Consider the following 13,525-nt stretch of genomic DNA (forward strand, 5'->3'; position numbering starts at 1 on the left):
GTTTCTTCATCAGCCTTAAAGTTATGTAATTCCCCAGTGGTCATTACTTTTGTCTTCTTCATGTTCAGCTTTAATCCTGTTTTAGCACTTTCTGCTTTAAAGTTCATCAGTAGTCATTCTGAGTCTTCATTGCTTTCTGCCAATAATGGAGCATCATCTGCATATCACCAACTGTTAATATTGCTTCCACCAATTTTCACTCCACCTTCATCTAAATCTAATTAAGTTTTCCTTATAATGTGTTCTACAAACGGATTTACAAAAGTAAAAGTAAAGATAGTCCCCTGTGTAAGCACCAGTCATTTTCGACACTGGGGGATAGGGAAATAAAATGCATCCTTGTCTGGCTCCTTTGCTGATTGGAAACCATTCTATTTCCCCATATTCTGTCCTAAAAGTGGCTCTGGTGTGAAGTATAGATTGCATATCGATTCTGTGGCACCCCCATCTCCTTTTAAATGAGCCATTGCTTTTCATGATTCACACAATCAAAAGCTTTGCTGTAATCTTTGACATTTTCTTATACAAGAGGGGACCTGCAACGAAATGTTGTTTGATGTGTTGTAGCAAAAAAAAAAAAAAAAAAAAAAACCAGGTAAGAAACAAAATGGGTAATCTTAACAGTTATTTATCTCTCATCATAACCTGTCCCACCAGTTTGCAGAAGGAGAAAACAGGATAAACCCCCAACCTAATTTTTATCCTACTATTTTTGCAATTATCCCAGAAAATAGAATAAACTCCCAACCAAATTTTTATCCTAGTATTTCTGCAAATTATCCCAGTGTTTTTGCAAAGACCTCAAAATGGAGTAACTAATTCTAACCTCTGCCTTTATAACTATCCAGTAAGGTAGACTGGATCAAGACAGAAGGACTGACCCAGGGTAACCCAGCAAGGTGCATGCACAGTTGGGATTTGAATGCGTGCTCCAAGATGGTATTGTAAAACTCAAACCCTAAGCAAAGGCGTTGTTAAGCACTGTCAAGCTGCAAGCGTTTTATGGCAACCTCCTGGGGTTTTTCAAGGAAAGAGACAGCCGGAGGTGGTTTTAAGTGCTTTCTAGCTGCAAGCAATTTATGGCATCTTCCTGGGGGGGGGGGGGGGGCGGCAGTTTCCAGGCAAGAGACAGTCAGAGGTAGTGTTAAGTGCTTGCAAGTTGCAAATGATTATGGCAACCCTGTGGGTTTTTTCAAGGCAAGAGACAGTCAGAAGCGATTTGTCATTGCCTGCCTATCTGTAGAGATCTCCATGCAAAGTACTAACCAAGGCTGACCCTGCATAGGTTCCGAGAGTGGGGCAGCTTGTGTCATCAAGGTCAGGGTAGTAAAGAAATCTAGTGACAGTAGAGGCACAGGATTTGCATGCTGAGAGATCAATCTGTGCACTTTAGATCCAGACTCCCACAGAAAGCAGAGCAGTGCCATACACTGTGAAGTTGTCTCCCCTCCTCCCCCACCCCAAAGACACAGAGAAGCAGAGTGAATAGGAAAGGAAAGCATGCTGCCACAAAGATCGTAAAGTTCCTTGGAGATCTCCTTGCAAAACTAACCAGAGCTGACCCTGCCATGGTTCCTAGAGCAGGTCAGCCTGGGTCACAGTAGTTGCTGCAGTCTTTGATATCTCCTTTTTTGGAACTGGGATGTAAACTGAGCATTTCTAGTCTGTTGGCCATTGTTTTGGTTTTTAAAGTTGGCACAAACTTGTTAAGATTTTTATGCATTCAATTTCTGTGGCTTGGAATAGCTATATTGACATCCCTTATATTCCTGGTGATTTGTTTCTCCCAGTTGCTTTCAGTGCAGCTCTCACTTCACTTTCTAAAACAAAAGGTCCTTCTTCAAAAGATTCTTCATGGAAGGAATCTGTCATCTCTTTGTCTCTAGTTCTTCAGTGTATTGTTCCAATTTTTCTTTATTTTGTCCTGTTCAGTTAATGTATTTTCATGTTAATCTTTTAGCATGCTTAACCATGATTTAAATTTCACGTTGATTTCTTAGATCTTGTGGAATAGATCTCTCATTCTTCCTTTTTTGTTTTTCTATTTCTTACTCTGGTCATTATAATAGTTCTTTTTTGTCTCTGTGTGCGAGTCACTAGAAAAATGCATTTAGGCTTTTGATTCTGTTTCTGTCACCTTTTCTTTCTGCTTCTAGTCTGTCTTTTATAATTTTAGAGATTAATCTGTCATCCTTTGAGGCTTTTCTTTTATTTTTGCTACAGGAATAGTCTTTGCAGATTCTTCCTTGAAAATAGTTCTTTTGGTTCACATTCATTTATTATGTGTTGTTTACATGGTTTTTAAATGGTAAGAAGGATTCCTTTAAGCGGTGGAAAGCTAGTCCAAGTGAGATTAATAAAAGGGAATGTAGGCTGTGGCAAATCAAATGCAAGACTGTGATCAGGCAGGCAAAAAGGGACTATGAGGAGCATATTGCAAAAAACAAAGACCAACAATAAAAATTTCTTCAAATATATTAGAAGCAGGAAACCAGCCAGGGAGGCAGTGGGGCCCTTGGATGACCAAGGGGTAAAAGGATTACTGAAGGAGGATAGGGAAATGGCTGAGAAGCTGAATGCATTTTTTGCCTCCGTCTTCACTGTGGAAGATGAGAAGTGTTTGCCCGCTCCAGAACCACTAATTTTGGAAGGGGCGTTAAAAGACCTGAGTCAGATTGAGGTGACAAGAGAGTAGGTCCTACAACTGATTGATGAATTAAAAACTAATAAGTCACCAGGTATGAATGGCATACATCCAAGAGTTCTGAAAGAACTCCAAGTTGAACTTGTGGATCTCCTGACAAAAGATATGTAATCTTTCATTGAAACCTGCCTCCGTTCCTGAGGACTGGAAAGTAGCAAATGTCACTCCCATCTTTAAAAAGGGTTCCAGAGGAGATGCGGGAAATTACAGGCCAGTCAGTCTGACTTCAATACCGGGAAAGTTGGTAGAAACCATTATCCAGGACAGAATGAGTAGGCACACTGATGAACACAAGTTATTGAGGAAGACTCAGCATGGGTTCTTGCCTCACTAACCTGTTACAGTTTTTGAGGGGATGAACAAACGTGGACAAAGGGGACCCAATAGATGTTGTTTACCTTGACTTCCAGAAAGCTTTTGATAAAGTTCCTCATCAAAGGCTCCTTAGTAAGCTCGAGAGTCATGGAGTAAAAGGACAGGTCCTCTTGTGGATCAAAAACTGGCTAATTAATAGGAAGCAGAGAGTGAGTATAAATGGGCAGTCTTCGCAGTGGAGGACAGTAAGCAGTGGGGTGCCGCAGGGCTCAGTACTGGGTCCTATGCTCTTTAACTTGTTCATTAATGATTTGGAGTTGGGAGTAAGCAGTGAAGTGGCCAAGTTTGCAGATGACACTAAATTGTTCCGGGTGGTGAGAACCAGAATGGATTGTGAGGCACTCCAAAGGGATCTGTTGAGGCTGGGTGAGTGGGCGTCAACGTGGCAGATGAGGTTCAATGTGGCCAACTGCAAAGTAATGCACATTGGGGCCAAGAATCCCAGCTACAAATACAAGTTGATGGGATGTGAACTGGTAGAGACTGACCAAGAGAGAGATCTTGGGGTCGTGGTAGACAACCCACTGAAAATGTCAAGACAGTGTGCGATTGCAATAAAAAAGGCCAACACCATGCTGGGAATTATTAGGAAGGGAACTGAAAACAAATCCGCCAATATCATAATGCCCCTGTATAAATCGATGGTGCGGTCTCATTTGGAATACTGTGTATAGTTCTGGTCACCGCACCTCAAAAAGGATATTATAGCATTGGAAAAAGTGCAGAAAAGGGCAACTAGAGTGATTAAAGGTTTGGAAGACTTTCCCTATGTTGAAAGGTTAAAACTCTTGGGGCTCTTTAGCTTGGAGAAATGTCGACTGCGGGGTGACATGATAGAGGTTTACAAGATTATGCATGGGATGGAGAAAGTAGAGAAAGAAGTACTTTTCTCTCTTTCTCACAATACAAGAACTTGTGGGCATTCAATGAAATTGCTGAGCAGTCAGGTTAAAATGGATTAAAGGAAGTACTTCTTCACCCAAAGGGTGATTAACATGTGGAATTCACTGCCACAGAAGGTGGTGGCGGCTACAAGCATAGCCAGCTTCAAGAGGGGATTGGATAAAAATATGGAGCAGAGATCCATCAGTGGCTATTAGCCACAGCATAATATTGGAACTGTCTGGGGCAGTGATGCTCTGTATTCTTGGTGCTTGGGGGGGGGGGGCAAAGTGGAAGGGCTTCTATACCCACTTGTGAACCTCCTGATGGCACTTGGGGTTTTCCGGGGGTGGGTGTTTGGCCACTGTATGACATAGAGTGTTGGACTGGATAGGCCATTGGCCTGATCCAACATGGCTTCTCTTATGTTCTTAACTATTAAGGAATGTTGCTTAGATTGTATTTGGTATTCTGACTAGGGGTGTGCAATTTTAAATTGGTATTTTTCTTTTTCAGTCTATTGGCCCCGCCCCCCCCCCAAGTCAGCATTTAAAAAATAATAATAATCCCAGATCTCAATACCAGTATGGTACTTGAATTGTTTTGTTGTTGTTGTTTTAATCCCCTTTTTTGTCTGGGTTCAATAAAATTGAGAAGAAAACTATGGCTGATTACAGACCGGCACTTTGGGCTGACTCAGAGATGCCTCTGAAGTCAGCCTAAAAAATCCCTCCACAAGCAAACATCTGCAGGACATCCCCACCGCACACTCACCCTGTCCTTCCGCCTGCTCCACCAGGCTCAAAAAGCTACCACTTTGAAAGTGGTAGTGAATATTTCAGCCGGCTGTCAGTCGCCATATTGCCGTCTGGACGGGGAAGGGTGCACACGAGGTGACTTGGCAGTCTAGAGCTGTCAAGCCGCCCCAAGCTGTTCCTGTTTTTTTTTTTTTTAATGAAACCAATCAGAGTGCTAGTGTGCTCATGCACACCAGCGCTTGCCCCGCCCCACCCGGTAAAACAAAGGAATCCGGCTTCATGGACGGGATGCCGGCGGCATGTGGGTGAGCGTGGGTAGGCTCCGGGACAGCTCTTTTTGGGCCATCCTGATTTGGGATGCCTCCCTGCTGCCCCCAAATGCCCATCTGTTCTCAGCCATTTGGTCTTTAAAAATTAGTTTAAACTGTGCTGCAGGAGAAGCTGGCCTCAGGTTCTGCATGGCATGGGGAGGTCTTTTTCCATGGCACATAGATCATGGCTGGGATGGCCTCTGCTGCAGCATGGTTTAAACTGCACTGCAGGAAAAGCTGGCCCCAGGATCTGCATGCCTCAGGGAGGTTTCTCTCCACAGCATGCTGACCTGGTTGGTATGGCTTTTTCTGCAGCTAGCAGACTGCTCCCTGTGGCATAGCAGCTTCTGGGGCTGGCTTCTGCTGCAGCCTGGTTTAAACCAGGCTGCACAAGAAGCCAGCGTTTGCTTCCCTGGCACAGCTGATCCTCAGGCTGTCTTATGCAGTCCCTTAAAACTGCTTCTGCCTCTCCACTGTTTTTGGATCTATTGGTAATTCCCAAATATATCTAGAATTTTACTGGAATTTTTTTCTTTAGTTTTCCCAAGAAAACCCAGATACCTTTGGGAAGCCAAAATATACCTGAAACATATGTATAAGTTATTTTCCGGGTATATTTTCTTCTTGGGTAGATCTGAATACACATCTGTTACATATGTGATCATAATGTGTTTATTATATAGATTTCTTGCCTGGCTCTTTGGAGCTTGTAGGACTGAGCTTGGGGACTCTGGAATAATGGGCAGTAGAATCCAAATCCCTGCTGCCCTGCTCCATTCACAGGCCCCCTGCTGGTTTGAATGGTCCAATAGGACGCTAGTGCGGGACCCTGGGATGTATATATAATTGGCCCTGTTGGCCCAGCAGTCAGTCTTTTAGTGCAGCCCTATACTATGCTGTACCAAATAAAGAGCTGATAATCACTACCGCCTCACCTCTTCTATGCGTTGAACCCACTTTATTATAACATCCCTAATTTCAGTGTTTTTCTTCGGCTTCATTCTAATTGTCAATATTAATAATTAACGGTCTGTACCTCAGTCAGTTTCTGATCTTGTTTTAACAGAGAGAATAGAGCTCTATCTTCTGCTTCTAATTATGTGATCTATTTGATTTCTATATTGGCTGTCCAGTGTTGTCCACATATACAATACTCTGGTTGCCTGAAGCAGATGTTTGCAATGAAAAAATTATTGTCTTCCCAGAATTTTATGAGTTCCTATCCCAAATCTTCCAACAATATTTGATTCTGCTTTATTTTCTACTTTCACATTCAAGTCACCTATGATTATCAGCACATCTTATTTAGGTGTGTGTTCAATTTCTTCCTGGACATTTGCGTATCCAATATTTTCTTCAGCATCTGTAATTTAGTCATAAACTGGAATGATGATTATATTGATAGGCATTCCATGAAGTCTGATTAATATTATTTGGTCAGACTTCGCATTGTAGCTCCCGACTGCCTGGACTTCCTCTTGCTTTACTATTAGAGCAACTCCATTCCTTCTGTCCTTGTAATTCCCTTAGTAAAATGCTTTATAATTTTTTTAATGAAAATGTCCCAATCCAAACCATTTTAGTTTGCTCACTTCCAGGATCGCAATGTTTAAATGCTCCATTTCTTGTGTTACAATTTCGAGCTTATCTTGATTTATACCTCTCAGGTTCCATGTTTCTGCTATATGTGTCAAACTGCTTTGGACCTTCGTTTTACATTCATTCACATAAACGACTGAACGTCCTTTCAGCTTTAGTCTAGTTGCGTCATTAAGACCAGTCGGGTCCTTCCACAACAGCTGATTGAGTGCTATCCAGAAGTTATAAACTGTTAAATATATTCTGAGTCCCCAGTTGTAAACTTGGAGTTGCATCCTTCTAAGCTTACTGACTTAATGGATTTAGAAGGGTGCAACTCTGCTTAAGATTGGAAATAAAACCCATGGAACTGAGGATTCTAACCTAAATTCAGGGCTTGGAAAAAATTTAATATAAAGAACAGAATGGAAGAAGAAAAAGAGAACAGAGTTGAGGAAACAAAATCTTGAGGTGTCTGACTATTCATTTATTTATAAACCACCTAAACTTGCTAGGCAGTATACAGAAATTGAAAATGAAATATGTCTTGACCACAGGCTTGCAACAAAAGTATAAAAATAAATAGCTAATAGCTGGGGAACCATAACATCATTGCAGCCTCTTCTATGAACAATTATCACATGAAACTGCCTTATACTGAATCAGACCATCTGTTCCATCAAGGTGAGTATTATATACTCAAACTGGCACCAGCTCTCTAGAGTCTCAAGCAGAGGTCTTTTACACTACCTACTGCCAGATCCTTTAAACACAGACGTCAGAGACTGAACTTGGGACCTTCTGTATGCCAAGCAGATGCTCTACCACTGAGCCACAGTCCCTCTTCTAATTAGTTTTGATCAGTGTGAATCTTCTAGATATGGTATTACATAGAAAGTTGCAAAGATTTAGGGCAAATTCTGATATAAGAAGTGGCTCATAGAAACACATTTAGATGATACCAAAAGGAAACGCCTTGATTTGAGACAGAACTTCAGTCATTACATTTGGCAATGAATCATTGTCCAGTTCAGACTGAAGTCTTCCATCAGCTGATAGTTACTGTTTTAGAGAAAAACACACAGTGGTTTGTATCCATCTATGCAGTTATGGGTATTTCAGTGGGGGCAACAAGTTCCACCAATCCACACTCAGACACCTCACATTGTTCCTGTTCCCTCAAAAAGAGTATAGGGGTCAAGTGAGGGTCTGCAGTGGGAGGGTGTATTGGCAGAAATCCTTGCTCCCTCTTTAAAAAAACACTTAAGTATGTTTAAGTTTTCAGAATGTACTTTTGGACACAGACAAGTTAACTTGACACAGAAAGCAGGCTAAGTCGTCATAGTATAAGGAAAGACAAAAAAAAAGAAGTAAATGAACAAGACCCATCCCCACGGTTATATGAATGAAATATGAGGCACCATCTCATGCCTCCCAATATCCTGCCTGTGGTTATAGCAGTTACTTGATGGCAAGGAAAATTAAAGCATAAAAATTATATTAGAAGGGAGACAAGTTTATCTGATTTTCCTCATAACACATGATAGAAGATGTAAATGTATCAATTAACTATTTTTGCAGAACTCTTTTAGCTCTTGGATGCCATATTGTTCATGTCAATCCAGGAGCAGAGGAAGATCTTAAGAAAATTAAGCTCCAAAAAAAGTAAGCTCATTAATAATGACTGTGTACTGATTTCATTTGTTATTCTGTTGTTTGATATTTGTTCTGAGGTGTGTTCCATGGTAGACTGAGAGTAACCAATACCCCATCTTCCATACATAGACAGAATTCAGCCTTTTCATATGTCAAAGCCTTGAATGTAGGTGTGTGCAATATATTTTTTTTACTTGTATTTTTCAGTTTGGGTCTACTGGACCTGAAAAAAATTCAGGATTTCCAAAAATCCCAGATCCCAATACCGGTACAGTATTCGCATCCAGGATTTTTCAGAAGTTGAAAACTTTTTCAGGTTCAATAGACTGGAGAAGAAAAATTCCAGTTTTAAAAAGCCAGCCTGATTCTGGGGCTGGCTTGGCTTCTTCTGCAGCCTGGTTTAAACCAAGCTGCTGGAGAAGCCAGCACAAAGCTGAGCCAGCCAGGAACAACCTGTTTCCCATGGCCACAGCCAATCTTTGGCTGGGCTCACTTCTCCTGCAGTCCTGGGCTGCAGGAGAATAAAGCCCCAGGAGCTTTTATGTGGTACAGAGCACACTGCTCTTGGCAGTACAGCCAATCCTGGCAAAGAGCTGCTTTGCTGCATGGAGCACATTGTTTTGTGTGGCACAGGGGATTCTTACTGTGTTCGCTTCTCCTGCGGTCTGGTTTAAACTGGGCTGCAGGAGAAACCAGACCCAGGGCCTGTTATGCTGTGTGGAGCACATTGCTTCTGGTGGCACAGCCAGTCCTGGCTGGGCTCGCTTGTCCTATAATCTGGTTTCAACCAGGCTGCAAGACAAGTTAGCACTAGGAGCTGCTATGTCATGCAGAGCATTCAACAAATTGCTCCACATGGCACAGGAGATCCTGGCTGGGTTCACTTCTGCTTTCCGGTTTACACTGCGCTGCAGGAAAAGCCAGCACAAAGCCCAGCCTGTGAGGAACAATCTGCTCCTGGTGACATGGCAGATCCTGGAACTGGCTTCTTCCGCAGCCTCATTTAAACCAGGCTGCATGAGAAGCCAATCACAAAACAAGCCTGTGGGAAAAATTTGGTTCCCACTGGCACAGGTGATCCTCAGCCTGACTTCTGTAGTCCCTTTAAACTTTAAAAGGATTGCAGCAGAAGCCTGAGAAACAACTCTCTGCTATTTTCAGATGTACCTGGTAATTCTCGAATAAACGCACCCACACACATGTATGTATGTATGTATGTACGTATGCATGCATGCATGCATGTATATCAGAGTTATTTCCTTGTTTTCCAAAGAAAGCCTGGAAACGTTTGGGATGCCAAAATCTATCCCAAAATACCAGTCAGGTATTCTTTTCTAGAGGCCCTAAGAAATTAACCAAAAATACTGGTCAGGTTTTTTTTCAGGTAGATTTTTGGCTCAAGTAGATCCAAATACATACACCTACTTGAATGGCAAAATTTTGTTGCCTTCAAAAGCAGGATTCAGTGTGAAAGTCAAGCTCAACAGCAATAGCTGGAGAAATAAACTAGTGATGTCATAATCATGTCAGCCAATAAAGAGTTTCTTTAAGGAGTTTCAGTTTCTGTAGTTTGCAACAAAATATTAAAGCATATTTTTAAATAAAATCTGAAAAAGCTAGAGTGGTTAATATTGTTTTGCTAGCAAATAAATACAGTTATTGAACAGACACTGAAATTTCAGATATGGAGTTCTGTTACATAATATTACTGAAATGTATTATTATTAGCATCAAACTGTTTTTAAAATGTTTTAATTGTTTTATTGTAAGGTTTTAATTAGTTAATGTTTAACCTGTAAATGCTTTTACTGTTGTGAGCCGCCCTGAGCCTGCTTCGGTGGAGAGGGCGGGATATAAATCCAATAAAATAAATAAATAAATAAATAAATATTAAACAGTGCTAGTGCTGAAGTGAAAAGGGAAATGTTTTAAATGTAGCTTTTGCAAACCATAAAAAAGCACTGCCCCCCCCCCCCGGTATTCTTTTCTATGGGCCCTGAGAAATTAATCACAATTTTTGGGAAGTGGTTTCATCACTTGGAATGAATGGTGAGGGTATCCACTGAGACAAATGATGCAATGAGACATAGCAAAACAAATAACAACCCCCTAGATGCCCTATTAGGAGGAATGTCTTGGCACTAAATAGTTAAGTAATTGGAATGATGAAGCGAGGAGCTTTATGTCTTCATGTTTCTGTGTAGTTATGTACAAAAGTGTATCTAACAGTTTTCTTACACAGTTCGCCCTTTGCTAAGTTTTTATTTATTTAACTTGATGAGTCATCCCATCCTGGTCAGTGGCATGCTCTGGGTGATGTACAACATCAAAACAAAATACATATATTGATACCAATAAAATCAGTTACATTAAAGAGAAATCATAAACCCTGATGGCATCTCATTTAAAGTACTATTGTTCAATTTCAGTTTCCAGTCATTATTTTGGGGGGTGGGAAGGATCCCCCCCAAACAAGAGTGGGGAGAAGAAGGTGCCAGCATGGCAATAATCACTGTCCTTATGCAAAGGCTTGGTGGAACATCTCTGCCTTGCAGGCCCTGTGGAACTGCAAAAGATTCCGCAGGGCCCTGATATCTTCTGGCAGAGCTTTCCACCAAATTGGGGCCTGGACTGAAAAAGTTCTGGCCCTTGTTGAGGACAGCCAGACCTCTTTTGGGCTGGGGATCACAAGCAGATTTTGACTGGTGGAGCATAACGCCCTTCCAGGGACATAGTGGAGGAGGCAGTCCTGTAGGTATGTTGATCCCAGACCTCTCAAGCCTTAAAGGCCATAACCAAAACCTTGAATCTGATCTGGCACTCAACTGGCAGCCAGTGTAGCTGACACAGCACAGGTAGAATATGTGACTTTTGTGGTGTTCTCATCAGGACTCTGTACTGCTGCATTCTGGACCCATTGGAGCTTCTGGATCAGCCTCAGGGGTAGGCCAGCATAGAGAGAGTTACAGAAGTCCAATCTGGAGGTGTCCATCACATGGATTACTGTGGCCAGGTCCAAGCGAGGCAGGAGGGTATCTAGCTGCCGGTCTTGGCGGAGATGAAAAAATGTGTGACCTGGGCCTCCATTGAGAGCGAGGTATCCAGTGCCACTCCTAAGCTCTTGACAGTAGGTCCTGGTGTTAGTAGTGCCCCATCAAGGGTTGGCAGTCTCCGCTCCAACTCCAGCCCTGCTCCTCCCAACCACTGAACCTCCATCTTTGATGGGTTCAGCTTCAACCTGCTCTTCCTCAGCCAACCCACCATGGCCTTCAGACCCTCACCATGGCCTCCAGACCCTCAGCCAAAACCGATCAAACTGTAGCCGACCGGTTGTCCAATAGCAAATATAGCTGGGTGTCATCTGCATATTGATGACATCCCAGCCTGAAGCTCCACACCAGCTGGGCAAGGGGGCACATATAGATGTTGAATAGCATTGGGGAGAGGAGTGACCCTTGTGGAACCCTACACAAGAGAAGATATCTAGTGGACACATCCTTGCCTTGCGCCACCCTCTGTCCATGATCGTGGAGAAGGAAGAAAGCCATTGCAAGGCCACCCCACATATTCCCAGCAGCAAGGCAATGAGTTAACAGTGCATAGTCAACTGTGTCTAATGCTGCTGTAAGATCAAACAATAAAAACAGTGCTGACCTGTCTCAATCCAGCTGCATATGGAGGTCATCCATTAGAGTGACCAGGACAGTTTCAATCCCGTGGCCAGGGCAGAAACCAGACTGGAATGGGTATAACACCAGTGTGTTCTCCAGAAAGCCCTGAAGCTGCTCAGCTACCACTCTCTCAATTATCTTGGCCAGAAATGGCAAGTTTGAAACTGGGTGGTAATTGGCTGGATTGAAAGGATCCATTGATGGCTTTTTTAAGAATGATAAGACCACTGCTTCTTTGAGGCCCTCTGGAAACACCCCTGTCTCCAAGGACAGGTTGATGATTTCCTTCATAGGGCCCCGGATCTTCTCATCACCTGGCTTAACCAAGCTTGAGGGGCATGGGTCAAGTAGACAAGTTTTTCTGTATACCAGGGGGACAATTTCCCATGGGAGCAGAGAGGACGACAGGGTGCAGTCTCCTCAATGGCTTCAGTGAAATGAGAATTCCATTCTCATATCAGCTCATCCAGAGAGATGCAGGAGGGCTGTGGATCCCACAGAGCATTCTGGAACCCAATTTGGTCCATTAGTCTTTGTGGGCGAATGAAAGTCAGTATGCTGAAAAGTATTTTGTGAAACTTGTTTTGGTTTCAATACCTTCTGATTGCTGACTGGTGTACTTGCTTGCATCAGTGGCTGAGTGGATGAGATTGATATTTGTACACCCGAACACTATGGCATGTAAACTACTGATCTTGAAGTTGTGCCTATGAGCCACATCTATGGATTTATCATTCAACATGTATAACAGAACCTTTGAAGAACTTAAAGTACTTTGGACTGCTATGTAATCTTTGTAGGTTTCAAGCTCTGTTTTAAAAGTTTTGTTAAAAAATAGAGTTGGAATTTTTCAGAGCTTTTGGATTTAGCTGTTTAGAATAATTAAAAAGACTGATTTTAGGACAAATGTATTTGTTGTTTCCATGTTATATTTTTTGTGGTTTACAGTTACATGATGTCAAATGGTTATAAACCAGCCCCTCTAGATCTTTCTGAAGTGAAATTATCACCTGCACAAGAAGTTTTGGTTGATAAACTTGCAGAAAATGCACATAATGTTTGGGCAAAAGACAGAATAAGACAAGGTTGGACCTATGGAATTCAGCAGGTAAGATATATTTTTCAAAAATATTTAAGAGTGGTTGGTGCTTGAATGTGAATAGAGAAAGGCCCACGAATAGCTGAAATGGTACTGTTGATGTGTTTACTGTCATTAAAATAATTTCCGATTGATAAATATTTTGTTAATCAAGAAAGTCTGTGCTTAATAAATTCTATTAATGTGGCAAAAAACAAATTTATCACATGACAATTATATTGTCACCTGATGATCTGTGTTGTTCTAATTGGCTAGTGTTGTATGTGAGTATATCTTCACAAATTTGCATCATTAGTAATGCAACTTCTTGCCCAAAAATCAGTTCTATAGGCCTTAAAATTGATATTCTTTTTTTATACTGCAGTTGTTCTTGTATATATTCCTGCTAACTCCTTGTTTACTTGAAAAGACAGTATAAAGTTTTTGCAAGAAAAAGTATGTTTTTAAAATATTATTCCATATGAATATTTAGCTTGATTATTACATTTATT

The 13,525-nt window shown here is 41.7% G+C and overlaps 1 protein-coding gene across 1 annotated transcript in view; it reads left to right on the forward strand.

The window, feature by feature from the left end:
- RYR3 (ryanodine receptor 3) overlaps nucleotides 1-13,525 on the forward strand; it is a 721,882-nt gene that overhangs the window by 316,699 nt on the left and 391,658 nt on the right. Inside the window, exons 23-24 of the mRNA XM_060262621.1 lie at nucleotides 8,190-8,273; nucleotides 12,884-13,043. Of these exons, the coding sequence (XP_060118604.1) occupies nucleotides 8,190-8,273; nucleotides 12,884-13,043 (244 nt within the window). The remainder of the gene's footprint in view (nucleotides 1-8,189; nucleotides 8,274-12,883; nucleotides 13,044-13,525) is intronic.

The sequence above is a fragment of the Heteronotia binoei genome, chromosome 21, assembly GCF_032191835.1.
Source record: "Heteronotia binoei isolate CCM8104 ecotype False Entrance Well chromosome 21, APGP_CSIRO_Hbin_v1, whole genome shotgun sequence".
Taxonomy (NCBI): domain Eukaryota; kingdom Metazoa; phylum Chordata; class Lepidosauria; order Squamata; family Gekkonidae; genus Heteronotia; species Heteronotia binoei.